This window comes from Halichoerus grypus, chromosome 14, assembly GCF_964656455.1.
Source record: "Halichoerus grypus chromosome 14, mHalGry1.hap1.1, whole genome shotgun sequence".
Taxonomy (NCBI): Eukaryota; Metazoa; Chordata; class Mammalia; order Carnivora; family Phocidae; genus Halichoerus; species Halichoerus grypus.
In genome coordinates this window covers 18,946,217-18,970,594 of record NC_135725.1, presented here as the reverse complement: position 1 = coordinate 18,970,594, position 24,378 = coordinate 18,946,217, and the positions used below count along the sequence as shown (strand labels likewise).

The following is a 24,378-nucleotide window of genomic DNA, read 5'->3' as shown; positions in this document are numbered from 1 at the left end:
TCTAAATTGTGTTTTTTGGTAAAGAAAATAAGTGGATTTTGTGAGAAGAACATGGATGTATTGGCAAAATAAGGAGGAGTTGCAGAACTTCTAGAAACGGACGTTCCAGTCTCCGGTTTGATGCTAATTTTTGCCAAAGGGACATGCCAGCCTGGCAGGGGGGGAAGGAAGGAGCCACAGCCCCCTGAGCAAACCTCCTGAGCAGCAGCAGGACCACAAAGGCTGCAGACATGGAAGAGTGGCCCTTCGGGCCCACTGGTCATATTTCATGCGGGGATACGGGCCAGGTCCGAGCCTGAAGAAAGCCAGCTTCCAGATGGTTTCTTGGGCCGTGTCCACGGGAACCATGGGGTGGGGGGAGGTTTGCACAAGAGCCAAAAGGAAAGCAGGGGCCTCCTAGTTAAGCCGCACTTGCGCTGTCTGGTGGGGTTTCCTGTCGGAGCGGACTACCTGCCAGCACGGGACCCAAGCAGGACTGCGGTCGCGGCAGGTCACGTGGGCAGAGCACCGGAGGCTCCAGCACCCATGCCCTTCATAGAACCTGGCCCCCACCCTAAGATGCAAATGGGGAGGAAGTGTTTCCTATCCTCAATGCAGAGAATTTTCTTAATGCCCAAGTTACAGCCATCAGAAGCCCTGGTGAACTTTAATTTTATTTTATTATGTTAATCACCATACATTACCTCATTAGTTTTTGATGTAGTGTTCCATGATTCATTGTTTGCGTATAATGTAGTGCTCCATGCAGAACGTGCCCTCTTTAATACCCATCACCAGGCTAACCCATCCCCCCACCCCCCTCCCCTCTAGAACCCTCAGTTTGTTTCTCAGAGTCCAGAGTCTCTCATGGTTCGTCTCCCCCTCTGATTGACCCCCCTTCATTTTTCCCCTTCCTACTATCTTCTTTTTTTTAACATATAATGTATTATTTATTTCAGAGGTACAGGTCTGTGATTCATCAGTCTTACACAATTCCTGGTGAACTATTCTATACAGAATTCCCACAGATCTCTTCTCACACAGTTGTGGGTTCAGATTCTCCTTGGCTTTCCTTTTGTTCTCTTTTCCCCCTTGTACTCTCTCCTTCATCGAGATTCAACTCAAAACTACCGTTGCTTTTAAGCCTTCCCCGGTCAAACCTTTCCTTCTCGTGTGACCCCAACCTCTTCTGTTTCCCACTCTTAGGGACCCATCACGTGGACCTGTAAACAAACACACATTAAGGCTCCTGTCTTAGTCCATCCTCCAGGACACTGTCCAACACACCTTCATTCCCAGCTTCTAGCAAACCTGTGTGTGTCCGGGAATGATTGGCACAGGGAAGAGGACAGTGTGTGCGGGAGGGCAGTGGGAGGCAGGCACAGGCCAGTCCAAGGGAGGCTCAGGGAAGGATTTCTTGGGCAAGTCCTGTTGATCCGGACCTTGAAGGATTAGGAGCGAGGACCGCGTTACTGGCCACAGGTCAGGAACGTGCAGCCAGCCTGTGACAGCAGTGAAACAGAGTCTGTTTTTGTGGAGACGAGAACGTTTGTGTAGGAGTTCAAGCTGAAGCTGTGTGTTGGGGTCAGGCCGTGCTGAGTGGTGAATGCCCGACTGAGGACCTCGGGGCCTTTCCCCGGAGGCCGTGTGAGTCATGGGTCAACGGGGTATTGCACAAAACAGCAGTGTTTGCTGGAGATTGGGGATCTTGAGTATCCGTTTGAAATATTTGGAGATGAGGTGTGTGTGTAAGAGCCCTCACTGATGGTTTGAACAGGGGAGGACACTCCGTGGTCACAGCATTCTGCCTGTGATTACAAAGTGGGGAGCAGGGAGCCGGTCCTTCTCCCAAGGCCTGGGTAGGGGTGAATGCTTTTCAGTTTAGGGCGTGATCCCTTGATCGGTGCCAGCCTCCGGAGGAGTAACTCCCCTGATCAGCATCGTCCTAGTCCTTTCGGGCTCCTGTAACAAAACACCACAGGTGGATGGCTTATAAACACAAAACATTTCTCACAGTTCTGGAGGCTGGGAAGTCCAAGATCAAGGCGTGAGCAGTTTCGATGTGTGGTGAGGGTCTCCTTCCTGATTAACAGAGGACTGGCTTCTCTCTGTGTCCTCACGTGAGAAGAGGGGGTGAGGGAGCTGTCTGGCATCTTATAGGTGCACTGATCCTAGTCACCTCCTGTGGGCCCCACCTCCTAACATCATCACATTGGGAGTTAGGATTTTAATTTTTTTTTTTTTGAAGATTTTATTTATTTGTCAGAGCAAGAAGGTGAGCGAGCACAAGCAGGGGGAGGGGCAGAGGCAGAGGGAGAAGCAGGCTCCCCGCTGAGCAGGGAGCCCAACGCCTGACTCGATCCCAGGACTCTGGGATCATGACCTGAGCCAAAGGCAGACACTTAACCAGCTGAGCCACCCAGGCATCCAGGATTTTACTTTTCTAAGGGCACTAATCCCATTCTCGAGGGTTCTATTCTTATGACCTAATCAACTCCCGAAGGTCCCACCTCCTAAACCCATCACATCAGGGGTTAGGGTTCCAACATGAATTTTGGAGAAACAACATTCAGTCTATATCAAGTGTGGTCTAGGCAAGACTGACATTTCTGTGGCCACATTTACTTCGGGCAGGGTGACTGCAAGAGACCCACCGGCCACCGTGCTCCCTCGTGGCCTATCCTCAGTCCTCTGCCCGTCCCTGTGGGGCTGCGGAGGCCAGGCAGGACCTGGCAGCCCCATCTCTCTTTGCTTCCTCTGTTCCAGCTTGTCACCTCTATCAGGTCAACCTTCATTGGGAAAGACACTTGCTTTCAGTTTGGGAGAAGTTGTAGGTGGGGTGACAAGAAGTCAAGAGTCTTTCTCAGTCTTCGACAGAGGCCAGGCCCACCCCATTCACAAGGAGCTGTGTCTGGGGTAGTAAAACCTTTACTAGTATCATTTTTGACTCAGCTGCTTCAAACCCCAAGAGAAGGTGGGTGTGATGAGCACCACCCCCCAAGACTGCCTTTAAACCTGTCTGGAGAGGTGAACAGAACCTCGTTGTTTCTCCTCATCAGTCTTCCATGTGTCTCCTGCACCACTGTTTTGTTTCCTCCTTGAAATCCCATGCCCTGGCCAGTTCCTAAAAAGCAAGTGCCACCAAGCCTCCCAGGGCATGCTGCTCCCTCACAGATTGCAATTTTCCTGAGCAAAGTGGATTATGCCTCATGCTCTACACGGTCCACCACCTTGTGAGGCATCGTGAACAATCTCATTTCGTTCGTTTAGGATTTAATCCGGGGGCTTTGATGTGTAGCCTACAGGTTTATAAACCATGGCACGGGGTGGACTGGGCGGGGGGGGGATGGCCCATGAGGAATTTTCACTGTGGAGTAAATACTCAGAGCACAAAGTCAGGATCTTAATTGGGCAAAATAAAAAGAATGAGGGTGGCGTGGTTAGGTTTTCATCACAGGACCCGCACATCTTATTGCAAAAATGGAGTTTGTCCTTGTCCTGCCTCGGCGAGCTTTCTGCACCTGCCAACTCCAGGTGTGCCCTGTGCAGCCACAGCAGCCCCACCTGGGAGCTCGCTAGAAATGCAGACTCTCGGGCCCCACCCCCCACTGAATCCGAATCCACGTCTTAACAAGGTCCCCCGGTTGGTGTTATGACCGAGTTGGAGGAGCCCTTCTGGAGCCCTGTGCTTCACAAAGCTGAGCCTGCAGACGGACCACCCGGAGGGCTAGTGAAAACACATTCCCGGGGCCCAGGCTGAGATGGAGCTTACAGACCTAGCCAAAGCTGCCCACTTGGTTGCTCTCCGGCTTGTCCTGGAATCAGAAGCCCCAGTCCTGGTACCCATGTACATACGTACGTGTACATACATATACATGCACGCACGCACGCACGCACGCTCTGGTAAATGGTGAATAGCAAAGAGCGGCCCCCAGTGGCACGCGCAGGCAAAGCTTCAATGGGACCAGTCCAGTCAGCGGTCCTGCTTCCAGAGTGGCCCTGAGCGCAGCCGCACTGGGCGCAGAGGGGCAACCAGCTGGGCAAGTCATCCCTGGAACATGGTGCTGGGCTCAGTCCACTCTCCTGGCCACCGTCCTGCAGGCGGGTACGAGGTCCCTCCCAGCCGACTGCACCCCGGAGCCTGGGAGATCCATCCAGTCCAGTCTTGAAACTCTTAGATCTCAGGAGCCTCCTTTTCTATGAACTCAGCACCACTCTCTCTTTTCCTGTCTCCTCTCAGGGTCTAGTCCCGTACCTTTGAAGGACTCCGGCCAGAAAAATCCCAAAGAGAACCCTGTCCCTGGGGGGGTCCCATCACATCCCTTCTGGAGAATGCGAGCTATAATAACTGTTTCTAATGGAGACTCACTGGTTGATGCCAGTGTGTCCATACCCACCTTTTAAACAGGTCTTCTTTGAAGACCACGGTATGCCTTTCTAGAATTTCTTTAGCCATAAGAAAAAAAAAATGTTAACTCTCCCATCAGGGATGTCACTATTTAATTTAACCTTCTTTAGATTCTTTTAAAATGCTTTCAGTTCTTATTAGGGCCTTTGCTGTTCCTCAGTCCTGAAATTTTTCAACTCATAAAATCATTAAGCTCTGAGACATGACTTCTTAATGAATATTGTTTCTGGGGGTTAAAATGTTACCACTGGTGATGATAACCAATAAGCGGCATACAGACAGATATTTTTAAAAGCCATGCATGTCCTTTATATTAGAAATGTATGCAGTGAAATAAACATTGTCCCTTGAGCCATGAAGTCACCTTTCCCTGTTTGACTCCCACAGCGCATTACTATTTAAATAAGCAGTTACAGGCAGGAAGTTTTAAAGGTTGAAGACATTGGTGATCGTCCGCTTTACAAGACGTGGGAAAGATCTCTTTTTGCAAAGTGGGTCTCATCAACCTGATTTGAATTGGCACATGTTACAGAAGGAAAGAACAAGACACATTTAGGACCTAGAAAATTTTCCTTGGTGAATGGAGTTTCCTGGAGATTTCCTGGAACCGCCGTCAAAGGGTTATGCGGGAGAGAGCGCTTGGCCTTCGTAACCCTGTGCTGTGAAACGTAGGGAAGCTTCTGTATCAGGAAGGCAGACATTCACAGCTTGAGTCCCTAGTCTTCGTGGTCATCCCTGAAATATCATTTATTCATTCATTTCCTTTTAGAAGTTTGGGAGGGGAGATGCATCCAGACATATCCATTGCAAGTATTTTATGTAACAAGCAGAAAAACACAGCTCAAACTAGCGTCAAAACTAAAGGATACTTATTGCCTGATGTTGCTGAAAATCCAGGAGCAGAACCAAGTTCAGGCATAGTTTGACCAAGTGGTTAAAAGCAGGTGATCAGGACCTGTTTTTTCTGTTTCAAGACTGTTGCCAGAAGTCCTAGGCTACATGAGTCCTCATCCGCATTCTGCATGAAATCAAGGTTCTCTCTTCCAGAATTCCCAGCACAAGTCCTGGGGTTGGTGGGACCAGTTGAGCTGCTTGGCTAAACTGATGACCATAAACCAGAGATGAGTTGTTCCAAGTGATGATGGGGCCTGGATGTGGAGCCCTGTCCTGAACCGAGCCGGGTGCCATGGGAATAGGATGCTGTAGCTTAAACCATCAGGCTCCCCCCGCGGAGCAGTGGAGGTGGGCTGAATCCCGGGCAGGTGTTTTCACTGCTGGAATCTTGGTCATCACACATAGCCCTCAATCAGGGGGCTGGAAAGTATCATCTGTGTGGCCAGGAAGATGTGTCCCCGTGCACCCAGGCTTTTGTATCCCCAGGCAAAGGAGGACTCTCCCAGATCCGCTGCCTTTTCTTGACCTGGGGGGTGGGAATGACCTAGCCGTGAGGGTGTCTGTGGGAAGGAGAGCTGGTCACCTGCTTGTCAGGCTGAGAGCTTACTTAATGTAAGAGCCGTTGGGTGTCACGAACCCTTTGCATGTAAACCCATTAAAAGCAGCTACAGTTTGAAAGCCTGCAGAAGATGGGTTGCACTTCCAAAACAAACAATACACAGATGGAGTAATCATGTAATTCATGCCTTGTTTTTCTGATTTTTTTTTTTCCAGAACCGAATGGAGGAAAGCAAAGCACTCTTCAGAACAATTATCACATATCCCTGGTTCCAGAACTCCTCAGTTATCTTATTCTTAAACAAGAAAGATCTTCTAGAGGAGAAAATTATGTATTCCCACCTAGTTGACTACTTCCCAGAGTATGATGGTAAGTCAGCACTGTGCAGCCAGCCCAGTAGCCGGGGGTACGTTTGTCAGTGCAGCCCGTCGTTGCCCCCTCTGCCTGCGAAGCCTGCCTGTGTGATTGATGAAGTACAACTGACTATCCGCCCTGCTCTTGAACCACCTGAAATGTTTCACTCCCCTGACAATGCTGTAAGTGACAGCAAAGGAAAACAACTTACGCGTTTGGAAATGCGCTTATCAGAGGAGGGACCAGCCCCACAGCTTTGAACAATGGTGTATCAGCCATTACAGTTCCCTCTTTTGTTCACACGCTGCTCTTGCCTCTGTAGGGACAGAGAACACGGTTTTGTGTCAAGAGCCCATGCTCTGAAATCACATCCCAGTTTTGATACTTTGCATCTGCAGAACCATCATCAAGTCACTTAATTTCTCAGGACTTTGGGGCCAAACTCACGCGATTATTTTATAGGCTACAACAGACCCATGCATGACATTTTAGCATGATGCAGGATACATGGTGAGTGGTAGGAAATACTTATTTTGGGGAGGGCGCTGCATGGCCTGATACAGCGCTGTCGTCCTTGGGGGCGACCCCGACCCCTATACTCTTCCTGTAGCGCTCAGAATCCGTAGCACCTACATCAGCACTCAGATGCCTTTGCATTATTTACTTCTTATAAAAACTCCTAGACAACACATCTTGTCTACCCAACTGGACTGTGAAATCCTCAGTGAGCGGATAGGACACACAACCATTCTGAGAAATACTTGTTGACTGGTAACAAAATACACCCCCACCAAGCCACTCTGCCACAAGCGAGTCGCAGCCGCTGTTCCGGAAGGCAGGAGACGACACGTACATCCGCCCACAGGGACTGGGGTCTAGATTAGGAGTGGCAAACTGTGGCTTGCTACCTGTTTTTATAAAGTTTTATCGAAACAGACACACCTATTCATTTACACACTGACTGTTTGTATGCTTTAACGCACAGGGGAGAAGTTGTGACCCACTGCATGGCCCGCAAAACCTAAAATATTTACTCTCTTGGCCCTTTTCTTTGATTGAAATGTAGCTGACCCACAAAGTTACATTAGTTGCAGGTATACAACAGTGATTCAACAAGTCCATGTGTTACGCTGCGCTCACCACAAGGGTAGCTTCCACCTGTCACCGTACAACATCCGTGACTCTGTTCCCTGTGCTGTACCTGTCATCCCTGGACTGGGTTCATTCCACAGCCGGAAGCCCGTATCTCCCACTCTCCTTCCCTCATTTCGCCCATCTCCCCATCCCCTCCCCTCTGGCAGCTATCCGTTTTTGGCATTTACGGGTCTGTTTATTCATTTGTTTTGTTTTTTAGATTCCAAGTAAGTGAAATCATACGGTATTTGTCCTTCTCTGATTTATTTCACTTAGCGTTATACTCTCTAGATAGGTCCGTCCATGTTGTCTCCGGGGCATGATCTCTTCTTTATGGCTATGTAATATTCCTGTGTGTGTGTACCTACCACATCTTCCTTATCATCTGTTGATGGACACTTAGGTTGCTTCTGTATCTTGGCTATTGTAAATAATGCTGTAACTACATGCACAGGGGTGCATATATCTTTTCACATTAATGTTTTCATTTTTGCTGGGTAGTAGAATTACTGGATCATATGGTAATTCTATTTTTAATTTTTTGAGGAATTTCTAGACTGTTTCCACAGTGGCTACACCAGTCTGCAGACCTGCCAACAGTGCACGAGGGTTCCTTTTTTCTCCACATCCTCAGCAACACCTGTTGTTTCCTGTGTTTTTTTACCCACTCTGACAGGCGTCAGGTGATACCTCCATGTGGTTTTAATTTGCATTTCCCTGATGATTAGTGATGTTGAACATCTTTTTTATGTACCTATTGGCCACCTGTATGTCTTCTTTGGGAAGATGTCTATTCAGGTCCTCTGTCCGTTTTTATTCAGATGATCTGTGTTTTTAGTGTTGAGTTGTAGAAGTTCTTTATATATTTTTGGATATTAAACCCTTATCAAATAGATCATTTGTGAAAATCAACTCCCATTCAGTTGGAGTTTTTTTGTTGTTGTTGTATTGAAGGTTTCCTTCACTGTGCAGAAGCTTTTTATTTTAGTCTAGTTTTAATAGGGTTATTTTTGCTTTGGTTTCCCTTGCCACAGAAGACATAGTTAGAAATATGTTGGTAAAACCAATATCAAAGAGATTACTGCCTGTGTTTTTTTTATGGAGTTTTATGGTTTCAGGTCTCAAATTTAGGTCTTTAATCCATTTTGAGTTTGTTTTTGTATATGGTGCAAGAAAGCAGTCCAGTTTCATTATTTTTCATATAGCTCTCCAGTTTTCTCAGCACCATGGATTGAAGAGACTGTCTTCTCCCAATTGTGTATTCTTGCCTCCTTTGTCACAGATTAATTGACCACATGAGTGTGGGTTTCTCAATTCTGTTCCATTGATCTGTGTGTCTGTTTTTGTGCCAGTACCATACTGTCTTGATGATGACAGCTTTGTAATAGAGCTGGAAGTCTGGAATTGTGATGCCACCAGCTTTGCTTTTCTTTTTCAATATTCCTCTGGCTATTCGGGGTCTTTTCTGGCTCCATACAAATTTTAGGATTGGTTGTACTCTCTCCATGAAAAAGGCTCTTGGTACGTTGATAGGGATTTTATGAAACCTGTCGATTGCTTTGGGTAGTGTGAACATTTTAAGGATACTAATTCTTCCAATCCATGAACATGGAAAACCTTTCCATTTGTTTGTGTCATCTTCAATTTCTTTCATCAGTGTTTCATAGTTTTCGGAGTACAGATCTTCATCTTCATTAAGTTTATTCCTAGGTATTTTATTATTTTTGGTGCAATTGTAAATGGGATTGTTTTCTTCATTTCTCTTTCTGCTACTTCATTATTATTGTATAGAATTACAACCAATTTATGTGTACTAATTTTGTATTCTGCGGCTTTATTTGTTACTTCTAGTAATTTTTCGGTGGAGTCTAGGGTTTTCTATGCATAGAAATACATTGTACAAATAATGACAGTTTAACTTCCTTACCAATTTGCATGCCTTTTATTCTTTTTTCTTGTCTGATTGCTGTCACTAGTACTTGCAGTACTATATTGAATAAAGGTAGTGAGAGAGGATATCCTGATCTTAGGGAAAAAGTTTTTCCCCATTGAGTATGATGTTAGCTGTGGGTTTTTCATATGTTCCCTCTAAGCCTACTTTGAAGGTTTTCATCATGAACAGATGTTGAATTTTGTCAAATGCTTTTGCTGCATCTTTTGAGATGGTCATATGGTTTTTATCTTTCATTTTGTTAACGGGATGTATCACATTTATTGATTTGTGAATATTGAACCACCTTTGGATCCCTGGAATGGATCCCACGTGACCATGGTGAATGATCCTTTTAATGTATTGTTGAATATGGTTTGCTAATATTTTGTTGATTTTTGCTGGACCTTGTAGAATGTATCTGGAAGCTTTCCTTCCTCTCCTGTTTTTGTAATAGATTCAGAATAGATATTTTTTAAATGTTTGGTAGAATTCACCTGTGAAGCCATTTGGTACTGGACTTTTGGTTTGTTGGGAGTTGATTACCAATTCCATTCTGTTACTAGTAATTGATCTGTTCAGATTTTGTTTCTTCCTGATTCAGTTTTAGAAAATTATATATTTCTAAGAATTTATCCTTTTCTTATAGGTTGTCCAATTTGTCAGCATATAATTTTTTGTAGTAGTCTCTTACAATCCTTTGTATTTCTGTAGTTCGTTGTTACTTCTCTTTCTTTCTTGATGAGTTTGACTAAAAGTTTATCAATTTTGTTTATCTTCTCAAAGAACCTGCTCTTGGTTTCATTGACTTTTTTTCTTTCTTTTTTTTTTTTTTTAGTCTATTTCATTTATTTCTGATCTGATCTTTATTATGTCCTTCTACTAAATCTGGGCTTTCTTTGTTCTTTTTCTAGTTCCTATAGGTGTAATGTTAGATTGTTTGAGATTTTCGTTTCTTGAGGTAGGTATCATTATAAATTTCCCTGCTTTTGCTGCATATCAAAGATTTTGGCCCTTTGTGTTTTCATTTTCATTTGTCTCCATGTATTTTTTAATTTCCTCTTGGATTTTTTTATTGACCCATTGGTTGTTTAGTACCATGTTGTTTGGCCTCCACGTGATTTTTTTTTTTTTCCAGGTTTTTTTCTTGTTACCAATTTCTAGTCTTATACCATCATGGTCAGAAAAGATGCATGATATGATTCCAGTCTTCTTAAATTTATTGAGACTTGTTTTGTGGCCTAACATGTGATCTCTCCTAGAGAATGTCCCATGTGCGTTTGAAAAGAATGTGTATTTTGTTTTTGGATAGAATTTAGGTATCTGTACATTTATTTCTGTATACATCTGGTCTAATGTATCATTCAAAAACATGGTTTCCTTGTTGATTTTCTGCCTGGATCATGTATCCATTGATGTAAGTGGGTTTCAAAGTCCCTTAGTATTATTGTATTATTGTCAGTTTCTCTCTTTATATCATTAATATTTGCTTTCTGTATTTAGGTGCTCCAGTGTTGGGTGCATAAATATTTACAATTCTTTTACCTTCTTGATGGATTGACCTCTTTATCATTATGTAATGCCCTCTTCGTCTCTTGTTACAGTCTTTGTTTAAAGTCTATTTCATCTGATATTAGTACCCCAGCTTTTTTTTTTTCCACTTTCATTTGTATGGGATATTTTTATCTGTCCTTTCACATGCAGTCTGTATGTTTCTTTAGGTCTGAAGGGAGTCTCTTGTAGGAAGCATTTAGAGGGGTGTTGGGTTTTTTTCTCTATTCTGCCACCGTATGTCTTTTGATAGAACATTTAGGTCATTTACATTTAAAATGTTGATAGCTATGTACTTATTGCCATTTTGTTAAAATTTGTTTTGGTTATTTTTATCATTCTCTTTTCCTTCCTCTGCTCTCTTGTGATTGATGATTTTCTGTAATGTTATGCTTGGCTTTCTTTTTTGTGTATCCATATTATAGGTTTTGTGATTGCAGTTACCATAAGGTTCAAATATAACATCCTAAGTATATAGCAGTTTATATCAAGTTGACGGTCACTGATGTTTGAACACATTCTAAAAACTTTTACTCCCTCCTCCACAGTTTATGTTATCCCGTTTTACATCTTTTTATTCATAATTTTCTAATTATGGCCTTTTCACTTAAAGAAGTCACTTTAACATTTTTTTGTAAGAATTCCTTTATCCTTTGTCTGGGAAACTCAGTATCTCTCCTTCAGTTCTGAATGATAACCTCACCAAGTAGAGTATTCCTGATGGCAGGTTTTTTCCCTCTTAGCACTTTGGATCTGTCATGCCACTTTCTTCTGGCCTGCCATATTTCTGCTGAAAAATCAGCTGATAGACTTAAGGGATTTACCTTTTACATAACTTTTTGCTTCCCTCTTGTTTTTAAAATTCTCTTTAACCTTTGACATTTAATTAATGTCTCTGTGGGCCTCCTTGGGTTCATGTTGTTTGGGACTCTGTGTGCTTTCTGAACCTAAAGGTCTGGTTTCTTTCTCAGGTAGGGGAAGTTTTCAGCTATTACTTCTTTGACTAAGTTTTCTGCCTCTTTCTCTTCTCTTTCTGGTGCTTGTAATGCGGATGTTTGCTTGATGTTGTCCAAGAGATCCCTTAACTAGCCTCATTAAAAAAAATTTTTTTTTTTTTTACTGTTCAGCTTGTGTGCTTTCCATCAGCCCTGTCTTCCTTATCATTAATTTGCTTTTCTGCATGCATTTATTTACTGTTGATTCCCTCTAGTGTACTTCTCAGTTACTCTATTCTTCAATTCTGATTTTTTTTAAAAATAGATTTTCTATCCCTTTATTGAAGTTCTGAGTTTCCCCACTCTTCTCTCCAAGCCAGTGAGCATCTTTATGACTGCTAAACTCTATCAGGCATATTGCTTATCTCTGAGATTTATCTTGTTCTTTTGTTTGGAGCATATTCCTCTGTCTCCTCATTTTGCTTGACTTTTGTGTTTGTTTCTAGGAAGCAGGCAGAACAGCTCCTTCTCCTAAACTTGATGAAATAGTCTCATGTATGGTTGTGCCCTGTCTAGACCATGTGTGCCTGGTGACTCCGGCCAGAGCTGTGGCTGGCGTGGGCTGGGGAATCCCAGAGCACTCCATGCTGGGGTTGCCCTGCTGGGATGGCTGGAGCTGAAGTGGGCATGGACTGGGGCAGTCCTGGGGCTCTTACAGGCAGCACCTTGGCAGAATAGTGAGATCTGAAGCGAGTGCAAGCAGTGGGAGCCCAGGGCTTTCCATGCAGAGGGTGCATTGGCAGGACAGTTAAATCTGGAGTGGACACAAGCCAGCATATCCCAGCAGGACAACTGAAGATGAAGTAGGTCTTGGGGTCCTGGGGTTCTAAGCGCAGGGGCTGGTCCGAGGGCTCTGCATTCAGAGGATGCTCTGGGAGGATAGTTGAAGTTCAAGTAGGTGCAAGCCAGGGTGTCCCAGGGTAGTCAGCACGGGGGCACTATGGCAGGGTAGCTGGGTGCAAGACAGGGTACAGGTCTCAGGGCATCCGAGGGGTGCCCTGGCAGGGCTGCTGTAGCCAAAGTGGTAGGAGCCTAAAGTGTTCCAGTGGGCTTTGCACCCATGTCCTCTTGGTGTGATGGCTAAAGCTGTAGTGAGCATTGATCGGGGCGGGGGGGTGGTCCCTGTGCATGGTGCTGGGGCCACCTTGGTGGGAGGGCGGGTGATGGTGTGGGCCTAGGGGCCCAGGGCTCCCTGAGGCAGCAGGCCAGCTAGGGTACCCACCTTCTACTCCCATCAAGGTGAAGGGGTACATCAACTGCGGCATTCACCAGCCCCTCCGACCAGGAGAGAGTTCCAGCAGCTCCCCCACCTTTTGGCAGGTTCGAGGGTTGGTCCCTTTACATTCTAGTTGCCCTTGTAACCCTCAGCATTTTTCCTGTGCCCATAGACAGATCTGCTCACAGTCCCTCAGTACTACTGTCTCTGGTAGTATTAAGGGTGGGGTTCCCCTCATTCCCGTGTCTTCATCTCTCTTGCCATTCTTTGTGGGGCCTCTCCCTCTGTTGTACGGAAGCTGTTCAGTCAGCCCTTAGTTCTTCAAGAGGATTTGCTCTAACAGTAGGTGTAGATAGGATGTGTCCTGGAGGAGGTGAGTTTAGGGTCTTCCGATGTCGCCATATTGCCCCAGAACCAACCCTACTGTCTGGTCCTTTACAGAGGAAGTGTGCCAAACTCCGATTCAGATGAATAGTAGTTAAGAGGACAGCTTTGAATGTCACCAAGTTCCAGCTCTGCCACTTACTGGCATTGTTGGCTTAGACAAGTCTATTCAACTATTCAGTTTCTTCTTAAGTACAAAAGAATTGAATAGAATCCTATTTAAGTCCCTTAGCATGGGACCTGGCACAGAAAAGAGCCCAAACCCAAAGTACCTGTTCTAAAGATGTAGGTATGCAACAAGAGGTGTGTATAACAGACTGCTTTTTAAATTATCAACATAAGATCTGCAACGATATCAGTTCAATGAGGTTTCTGTACTTCTAAAAGCTCCCTCAGAAAGGTGATTACTTCAAAAAATGAATACTCAATTTGGCTTCATAGTTTTCTGTGAAGATACAAACACCTCAAGGAGGGAGTTTTTTCTCATCTTTTCATTCCACATGCATCTGGTACAGTGCCGGCTCACAGAATGGGACGGGTTGTGTCTTTAGTGAACTCAGTTTCCCTTCTCAAACACATCTAGGATTCTAAAGTTTGGTGGATTGAAACAAACATTTGGGGATGTTACCGGGTGTTAGAAACAGTACCCTCTCTCGTTTGGTAGCAGGTATGCTCCTGTCCCCTATCCAAGGATATTTTCCTTTGTGCTTTGCTGTTCCTTCAAAAACAAATCCTTCCCTCACCTAAACAGTGTTTTCATTTTTACGCTTTTTTATTGGCCATTCGCCTGCCACTAAGTTACAAATGCCAGAGACTGTGTCCCTCACTGTTCCTGAGGAAACTATAGAAGGAACTTTGTGTGGCCAACTTGGTTTCCAATAGCAACGCACTAGTCTTTAACCACAAGAACTACCTGAAGAAGAGGGGCGCGAAGCATCGGGCTTACACCTAAACACACGTTTGCCTCACGCCCCTAGAACAGACTCTTCATTTTTCTCAGAGTTCCGTGAGAACCGACAAATAGGAAATGACGCCCCACACGTAGCACCCCCTTTAGGCCAGCAGGTTTTCATGATGTGCTTGCGCACAAGACAACGGGATAAATACAGCACTGCCTGCCCCCCAGAGCAAAGCCACCAAGACTCAAGCTACTCAGTGCAGCACCCACACGTACCACACCTGGGTCTGATCTCTCTACAGCACAAGACTTTTTACTGTGACAGATATTTAGGGTACTTTTTTTTTCCTCTTTGCCACATCCTCCTAATCTCTTTCCCGCTCTCCTTCATCCAGGAAATTTCCCAGATTCCCCATCGCTGTGAGCATTTTCCTTCCATCGTGCGTGCGTGCACGGCGAAGGTCTGAAACTGTGAACAATTTTTTTTTTTTTTTTTTTACTATTAATCTCCCCCAACATGCACATAACGCAGAGGCAACTTAGCCATGGAGAAAGAAAAAAAAGACACTTATTCACAAAGCAAACACAGCTGTCATTTCATACAAAGCCCTTGTAAGATGAGCTACAACTAAAAAAATTCTAGGCCAACTCTGCAGTGATGTTTTTATAACAAACATGTTTATAGTATTATGAATTTCACACTTCCACATTTCTGCACTTCCAAGGTCGTAATCATAATGAATGCCATTTCTGTAGTTCTCTTCAGGAAGAGAAATTACCATTTCCACATGGACGTGAATTGCAGAATTGTTCCTAGAGACTGTGGGATTCTGTGCCTGCTAGGTTGGCTATAATGATTTCTTTGTAGTTTGTGTTTATTCAAATCATATAATTTATGCTTAAAAATCTAACACACTGCAAGTGCTCTTCGCTGAACTCGGTCGGGTCTAGTTTTGATATTCTTTAGGGTTTAAGTAAAAAGAGCCCTTTTTTCCTCAAGTGGGGTAAACATAAAAATCAAAGGGAACTTCCTTCACAAACCAGAAAGATGGCGTTTCTTTGGAATGAGAAGCTGCTCCAACCCCAACAATCTATTAGTCCTGGTTTTAAATATTCTATTACTGCTGTGGAATTAATAAATTAATAGTACATTGAGAAAGATGCCACACTATAATCATGGTACTTGTATGGTGCTTTCATTATGATGCCGGCCTTCTTATTGGCTGACAAAAGTTTCAGTTCTGGTCACAGAAGTAAAAAATTCAAACATTACCTTTGTTAACTGTGCAAGTAGGAATAATCCATTTGTCTTCATGGCTCTTTCTTCCCTCCTTCTGGCAGGGTTAGATGTAAGCTTATGGGGGTAATCCCCAGTTTGCAGTAAGGCTGGTTTGAAGAGTCTTCAAGTTGGCCGTCTAAAATTCATGATGCGTTTTGTTAGAAGTCATAGGCCCTCAGCTGAGTTTTCAAAAATTGTTTTATCCCAACCAATAGATAACGAGAATGCTGATAGAAAAAAATGGAAGCTCTGGATCCTGAGAGAGTCTTGTCAGAAGGAAGTGGAGAAGGTTATATAGCATGACCACCATCTTTCTTAGGCTGGAACTCACTAGAAAAGATGGAAATATACATAGATGATGGGGCCTCAAAGGCTAAAATATATATAGATGCTCAGTACTTGATAGGTGTGGTGTTTTGATGTTCTTAAGTAACATTAGCTTCAGGATTACATTAATACATTTATCAGGATCTATTAAATAGGTTCTTAAAACAGCTCTATTGAACTGTAACTCACATAACCATGTAATTCACCCATTTAAAGCACACATTTCAGTGCTTTTTGATCCATTTTTAAATTATGGTAAAATATGTAACAAAATTTGTCACTTTAACCATTTTAAAGCATGCAGTTCAGGGACATCAATTACATTCACAGTGCTGTGCAGCCGTCGCTATTCGTGAAACTTTTTCATCACCCCAAACAGAAATTCTGTAACTATTAAGCAGTAGCTCCTCATTTCCCCCTGCCCCCACCTCTAAATAACCTCTAATCTACTTTGTTAATTTGCCTGCCCTACGTACCTCATATAAGTGCAGTCATAATATTTGTTCTCTTGTCTGGCTTCTTTTACTTAGCATCACGTTTTCAGGGTTCATGCATGTTATGGCAACTTTTCTATGGCTGAATCCTATTCCTTTGTATGTCTCCTACCTCTTGTTTATCCCTCCCTCTGTTCCTCTGTTGATGGCACTTGGGTCATTTCTGCCTTTTGGCTATTGTGAATACGACAGCAGTGAAATTCATTGTCCAAGTAACTATTAGAGTCCCTTTCAGTTCCTTTGGATATATACCTAGGAATACAACTGCGGGTCACATGGTAATACTGTGTTGAGCTTTTGGCGGGGGGAACTACCCAACTGTTCTCCACAGCGGCTACACCATTGTACGTTCCCACCAACAATGCATGGGGGTTCCAATTTTTCCACATCCTTGCCCACGCTGAGGATAGCCGTTCTGGTAGATGTGACGTGGCATCTCCTTGTGGTTTGGATTTGCATTTCCCCAGTGATGAAGGATGTTGAGCCTCTCTGCATGTGATTATTGGCCAGCTCTAGATCTTCGGAGACCTGTCTATTCAGGTCCCTTGTCCTTTTTTTAATCCGATTGCCTTTTTGTTGCGGAGTTGTAGTTTCTGAATATTAACCTCTTATCAGATTCATGATTGGCCAGTATTTTTACCCATTCTGTAAGTGGTCTCTTCACTGTCTTGATGTACAAAAGTTTTTTATCTTGGTGAGGTCCAATTTTTCCGTTTTTTTCTTTCGTTGCCTGTAATTTTGGTGTCTTAAGACCTAATTGCAAAATTATCAACTAAGTTTTTAATATATCCTGGTAAATATATCATAGTCCTATTTTAAGGCAGCTAGGACAGTGTTTGGCATGGAAGAGACCCTGAATAAATCTAAGAAAATCTAAAGCAGTCTTACTCATCACCACACATAGTACATTGGAGACTGCATAAACATGGCGTGCTCAGCAACCCCGGCAGTCTAGAAGTTGGACGGAGGGATGGTCAGAGAACATGGCAAAGAGGAGCAGTTACACACAGTAGTGTTGGGGAGGGTGGTGAGAACAGATCAGATCTGCCGTGCGGATGTCCTCTCCGTGGCCATCTTTAGTGATCAGTAAACGCCTTTTGAGCGAAGGTATTAACACGTCAGCTGACAAATCGTCCCTCTCCTCCCTTGGCCAACAGGACCCCAGAGAGATGCCCAGGCAGCTCGAGAATTCATCCTGAAGATGTTCGTGGACCTGAACCCAGACAGTGACAAAATTATCTACTCCCACTTCACATGCGCCACAGACACCGAGAATATCCGCTTTGTCTTTGCTGCCGTCAAGGACACCATCCTCCAGTTGAACCTGAAGGAGTACAATCTGGTCTAATTGTGCCTCCTCGACACCGCCATTCCCTTCCCTGGTGGGCTATTGAAGCTGTACAAGAGGGACTGTATTTCTGTGGAAAACAATTTGCATAATACTAATTTATTGCCATCCCGGACTCTGTGTGAACGTGTCCACAGAGTATGTAGTAAATATTATGATTTTATTTAAACTATTCAGAGGAAAAACAGGATGCTGAAGTACAGTCCCAGCACATTTCCTCTCTCTTTTTTTTTTTTTAAGGCAAAACCTTGTGACTCAATGTATTTTCAATCCTCAGTCATGCACTCACCAAGATAAGAGTTGTTTCTTTCTCTCTTTTTCTTTTCTATTGAGCAAAACAAAGCTGATTGCCCTTTTCCTAACCCATACCCGCCCCCCTCCTGATTTTTGGTTACAATGGCCTTTAGTCTCGTTCCATTCTTGGTCCAGTTTTTCTCCCAAATGATACAGCCAGGACAGCATCATTTGATTTAAGCCATCAACATCAGCTTAATTTCAACGTTTGTCATTTTGCTGAACGATTCTAAGTATTAATACTGTGGTTTTCACTGTATTCCTCTGGATACACATATAGAGTTGTTTTATATAAATATATTGTCTTGCCTCACTTTGGGCTAGGATGACAGATGCCCGCCTTACAGTTAAGTGTCATTTCTTTTGGATTTCTACCTTCAGCCATAGCTTGGTCGCTGAGAGAGAGATGCACAAGTCAGTAAGGCAAGAACAGAGACACACAGTTGTTTAAATGCCATGTGCCATGGTCCTTCCACCCTTTTTTTCTTTCACCCTCTCTTCAAATTGCAGATGCCAAAAATATATATATATATGCCAACAGACACTACATTACCCCAGTGGCTGCTACCCAGAACCTTCTTCTTAGGTTGTTTTTAGTTTCTCCCCCTCTTGGTTCAGGTTTTTCCTTTTTTCCCCTTAGTGTTTGGGCCATAATTTATTATGGGTGTGTGTGTGTGTGTGTGGCCAAAGCTGGCTTTTTGTAAAAGATAAAAGCCAGTATCTTAAAATGGAAGAGAGTAAGACTGTGAATCCTAAAGTAATTGGCTGAGAACGACCCTGAAACACCAAACAGTCGGTAACTGTAAATTTGATTGGCATGGTCCATTCTTTTCTTTGCCCTGAGATCACATTGTTTAGTGTCCATTCCATGTTGAGTGTCCAAATCGGCAATGTAACAAAGTGTCTTTGTGATAGAACATGAAATCTGTTTCTATCTCTTCACTTAGAGCCAGTTTTACTCTTTCTGTTCTTTAAGGTCAAGTAGGTCTGCCAAGAACATTGGTTGAGTATTCTGACACCTCTGATTTTCAAAATCTGAAGTTCCTACTGGTTTACCACCTTTGGGATCTTTTTAAACTGGTCACTGGTTAAGTTGAACCTAAGGAAGACTTGTAGACTTAAGAGTAACCTGTCAGTGTTCTATAGAACATGTATTTATGTAACTGAACCTACTAGGAGAGATATTTGGAGTTCTTTAGTGCAATTTTTCAACAAATGCAAAAAAAAAAAAAAAAACCAAAAACAGCACAGGTATTGATGAGCTTGAGTTGAAATACGATTTAAGAAAATAAAACAAGATTGTTTTAAACCTGCTGGGGAGTAGGAATTAGGCCACACCACTGGTCTTACTTTAAGTATCCTACTATTTGGCCCAAGTCTAAACTTCCGTATCAGTCACCCTTTGGGAACAAAAGGGAAGAGAGAAAATGAATGGGTTACTAGAGGAGTCCAAGAGTTCCTAAGTAGTGATGGAATGTTCTCCTTCTTTACTTTCCCAGCCACAAACAGCACAGGTTACTTTTTCACTTCGCTCCGAAAGCACCTGTAATTTAAGAACCAGACCGCCTGTAGGTAATAGTGCAATTCGGAATGCTCTAACCATTGTACGTACGTCTCTGTTCATACTGCAGCATCCGGCTTTGTCATCATTACTGTTTTGGCAGATTGAATGTGCTGTATTGATATGTATCTATGTATTTGTATGTCTTATAGCTAATTCACATTTTGAATAATGTTATTTTATTTACTTTTTTAAGAGAGGAGAATGTAAATTTGTCAGTTTATTTCTGACTAGGGATATTTTTTTTTTTCCATTTAGAAAAGAAAAAAAAAAATCTTACTATCGTACAGAGCGGTACTAGCATCGTGCTGTATAAAATCATTTGCACATTCCTGAGTAGAGGTATACTGATAAGACCCAAAGGTAATTTCATAGCAAAATACATAAAATCAGTTGGAGCTTTTATACAAACATGGAAACCAACTTTGTAGAACTTTTGCCATTTGACCTAGGATTGGAATATGAGCTTTTATACAATTCATATTCTTATTTGGCAAATGCACAGTTTAGTATTACCTCTCTGATGGCCTTTATTAGAAAGGCAGTTTTAGAAGCTATTGTGATCCACTAAGGAAATGTTTTAACAGCTAGAGACCACTGCTTGCCTGAAAGGGCAATCTTAAATTTGGTGCAGCAAAAAAAAAAAAAAAAAAGAAAAAAAAAGAAAAAAAAGAAAAAGTAAAAAGAAAAAAAAACAAGAAAAAAGAGAAGAAAAAAGTCAACAATAACATTGGAAGGCCTACAGTGTGTATAGAGAAAACCTCATCACAAGATCATAAGTGTTACAGTTTTAGGGACTCAAGATATTCTATTTAATAGAGCTATAGTAGATGTAGTCGATTAAACATGATCTCAAAGCTCGAAGAAGTTGAGCAAACAGGGAAAGATTGTTCTCTTTGTCTTTATGAAATTGGGAGGGAATTGCTACGCAGAATTGAGGTTTGTGGCTTCACTGTTTGCCGTAGGGCGCATGACAAGATCCCTTTCTGTTGAGAAAGGAAGAAATTGATCACCCTAGCTGCAGTGACGCATGGAAACCTAATTGTATCCACACTAGTCAATCGAAGCTAAACGATTTTCTTTTCTGTTTCTTTGTTTGGGGTTTTATTGAAGGGGCTAGGGGCGGGAAGGGGTTCTTTTCAGTTTTGTATAAAAACAAAGTTTACTCATGCTTTCTATTATATTGTGATTGCAAGCGTTAGAAGCGTGTGCCACTGGACTCCGGCCATCGATGCTCCAAGTAATGGAGCCCATGGCGAGTTTTTGGTGACTTGGGCATGTCTTATTCAAAAAGAAAAACACAAACGAAAACCTTTCTTCAGCATACCAAGGCAAGCAGCCATTTCATGACTCACTTAACACATTGCAGTGGACCAGTTTACAGATAATTTTCCCTCTTTTGCGTGACATGGCCGTTCCAAACCCACAGAGAATGCCTCATTTGTAAATTGGAGGTTTGTTCTATGCCTTACAGAGCTTAAATTCAGAAGTTTGTGCCTCACATCTGAAACAAAGGGAAATAACATACCTATTCAAAAGTCAAATCCCCTCGAAGTTTTTGGGTTTTTGTTTTTTTTTTTAAAGAAAACATTTTCATATAAAGAGCTCTGTTGAATGTCATAAATAGACTGGGAAAAAAATCTTAGGAACCTGCATATGTTGTTTACTAGCATATGACACCTACAAAAGGTATTCGAAGAACACCTGAAACTTGTATTTTGTGTGTGTGTGTGTGTGTGTGTGTGTGTGTGTGGATTAACTAGCAAGCCTACTATTAAAAAAAAAGGTAATTCAGCTAAAGGACAATTTACTTTTTGTACTTTAGACTATCTTGACTGTCAAGGTGTATGAACTGTAATTTTAAAATTTATACTGCCACATGATTGTAAATTTTAGTTGTCTTAAGTTAGGAATTGGTAACAAGCTATTTATGCTGGATTTGGGTCAAATGACTTATTTGCAAAAAAAATAATGGGAAGAAAGGGCTGTATAACGAGATACTGCAAGACTCAGATACTGGTTGGAAATAACCTTCAAAATTACCTTCAATTTCCCTTTGTTTTCAGTTTCTCAAAAAAAAAAAAAAAACACGAATGAAATGAAATATAGAAGAATGTTAACCCATATCAAAATAAAGTGTACCCAAGTATTGTAATGTATATTGCTGCTCTTCTTAAAATTAAATAAGGGTTTAAAACCACTTAATTGGTAATTGACAGCATCTCAGTTGATACAAACCAAGGTGTGCTTGGTATACATTACTATTTTTCTTCCAAAGCTCTGTCTTTGGTTAGAAACACACACAAAAATTAAAACTTGTAATCGTGTATGTTTATCTATCTCCACATATTTCCAGCATATGTAGCGTTAATAGGTCTGTCCTGGTAACTATGTGTTTGGGATTTCATTTTGGTTCCACCAAATTAGGAAAAGAAATGGCTTAGTTGTGTATGACTAGTCAGAGATTTTTGGAGCCAGACACCTGCTGTTTAGTAGAAACCTAGTACAGAGTCTAAACTTGCCATTTGTTTTTCCTCACGGAGTAACCACCCATTCATTGCTGTCTTCCCAATTTCCAATGACTTTCATATATATATATATATATATATATATATATATATATACACACACACACACATCCCAAATATTTCATGGGATATATTTTTTATTATTTAAATTCAGTTAGCCAACGTATAGTACATCATTAGTTTCAGATGTAGTGTTCAGTAATTTATCAGTTGCGTGTAACACCCAGTGCTCATCACATCAATAATACTCTTGCCTCTAGAATTATCTGTTCAAAGTATGCATACACACCTAGCACATAGTAGGTGCTCAAATATTAATTTCCTTCTTACCTCCCTATTGATCATGTAGCTTCCATTTCCCTGTATGATTCCAACCCAATAGTAAATGACATTTACATGTTATGAAAACATTGGATTTGGGCCAAATTGGATCTTACTTGGATAAAGCAGTTCTGACTTTCGTATAAGCTTTGGTAGATAGATAGAAAAAACACCAGGGAGGAAAATATTCTTCCTAGAATATTTTCGAGTTTAGGAAGAGAGATGGCAAACTGCCATATAACGTTCAGGTTACTTGGACTGAAACACGTGTTTTTGGTAGATTTCTTTTCCTCAAAGAACTCTAAATACAACTTCTTGCTGGATTCCTCACCTGTCATCATGTTGAAAATCCTTACTAGACCTATGTATTTAGGGAGTTTTGTCAGAAAACATTTTTAACTTGCAGTATTTAAGAGAATCATATTTACTGTTCTTAAAATGTCATTCAAATGCATGTATTGTCTATTGTTTGGGGTTGGGAACTAGTTTTGCAAAAAACACCTAATGTTGTATAATAATGCCCCAATGATCTTGCTGGTTAAAAATACAGTATTTTTGGCCATAATTTTGTACTACAGTATTCTTCATTCTTGAGTTTTGCTTCTCGAAGTTGCCTCAGCCTCTTCTAGAAAGTTTTTTATTCTAGGGAGTATTGGAATAATTTTTTCCTTTCCTAAAATACTTTATACTGCACATGCATTGTCCAAGTAGACAGGTTTAGGAGTTTCCAAGCAAACATGAAAAAAAAAAATCTTTTCCCTTCTGTATATAACCAGATTTTAGTTTTCAGTGGAAATATTTATACTGGTGGCATTTTTTTTTTTTTTTTGCAGTTTTTTTAAACGTGACCTAATTTAGGTGGCAAGCAACTGTAAATACAAATTTTAATAGCTGCTCACTAAAGACTTAGAAAAGAGCTGCCTATCTTCAACCTGTGGCAGTCTTCTAATTAGGAACGACTGGCTGAAAGAGGCAAGAGCTTAGCTCAGAGCTTTCCCATTTCAGCAGCCATCGGGAAATGTCCTTTCCACACGGAAAAGGAGCTGTAGATGTCCTTTGGGGCGTGACTTTGGGAAACAAACACCAAAGCTTTTGAGATCAGCTAAAAACTAGCTTTTTTTCCCTCTAGCAACTTTGTGAAGTTAGGGTGATGATGGCAAGGGTTTTCCTAGAAAATCGGTGCTTACGTAGGTAGGGACTTAGAACCGTAACAAAAGCAAAATCTGCTCCCACTATTTACTAACCAGGTCTTTCTAACTGGCCGCCAGGCCCTTGCTTATGGAATTTTGTCTTGTTCAGCATACTGTTCCTTCCAAATACTTTAGAAAGTGTCGTTTTCACTTAAAAGCCTTTGGGTAAGGCTGTCCTATTCTTGCACGCTTTAGAGACCATTTCCAGTAGATGGTGTCCCTTCTCTGGATCTTACTATTAAGGGATGCTGTGACAGGGGACTGTCATTTAGTACAGGGCCTGGAGTGATCAGTCCCCACAACCTCCCCCCTGAGGAAATGGGGTGTCAGCCAGCCCCCAGAACCCCTCACTCTGTGGCCTCTGGGATCTGTGTCCATCTGCATCATCATCTTGAAGACCCATAGCACATAGGAAAAATGAACTCGCTCAACATTATTTGAGCCAAATATTTTAACTTGACCTTTTGACTCATAGACCCAGCCTGATTAGTCAGATGTTTTCGGTCCTAGCCTTCTGGAAGCAATAAAAGTAGTTGATCCAAAAACTTCTGTCTTGCTCCTCATCTTCCCTGCCTCTACCATCCCCGCCGCCCCCCCCCCACCCCCACTGCCGCTGCCATTTTACTTTTAGGTTGTGACAGGCTGACTGCTGCATCTTGAGAAACCAGTTAAACTATAGCAGAAGGGGGGGGGTGCAAAGTAATGCTACAGAACAGCAGTGGTTCATTTGATAA

At 42.3% G+C, this 24,378-nt stretch overlaps 1 protein-coding gene across 1 annotated transcript in view; it reads left to right on the top strand.

Annotated features, from left to right (window-relative positions):
• Positions 1-23,019, top strand: part of GNAQ (G protein subunit alpha q) — a 305,482-nt gene extending 282,463 nt beyond the window's left edge. Inside the window, exons 6-7 of the mRNA XM_078061320.1 lie at positions 6,056-6,209; positions 17,560-23,019. Of these exons, the coding sequence (XP_077917446.1) occupies positions 6,056-6,209; positions 17,560-17,750 (345 nt within the window). The 3' untranslated portion in view covers positions 17,751-23,019. The remainder of the gene's footprint in view (positions 1-6,055; positions 6,210-17,559) is intronic.
• The last annotated feature ends 1,359 nt before the right edge of the window (positions 23,020-24,378 follow it).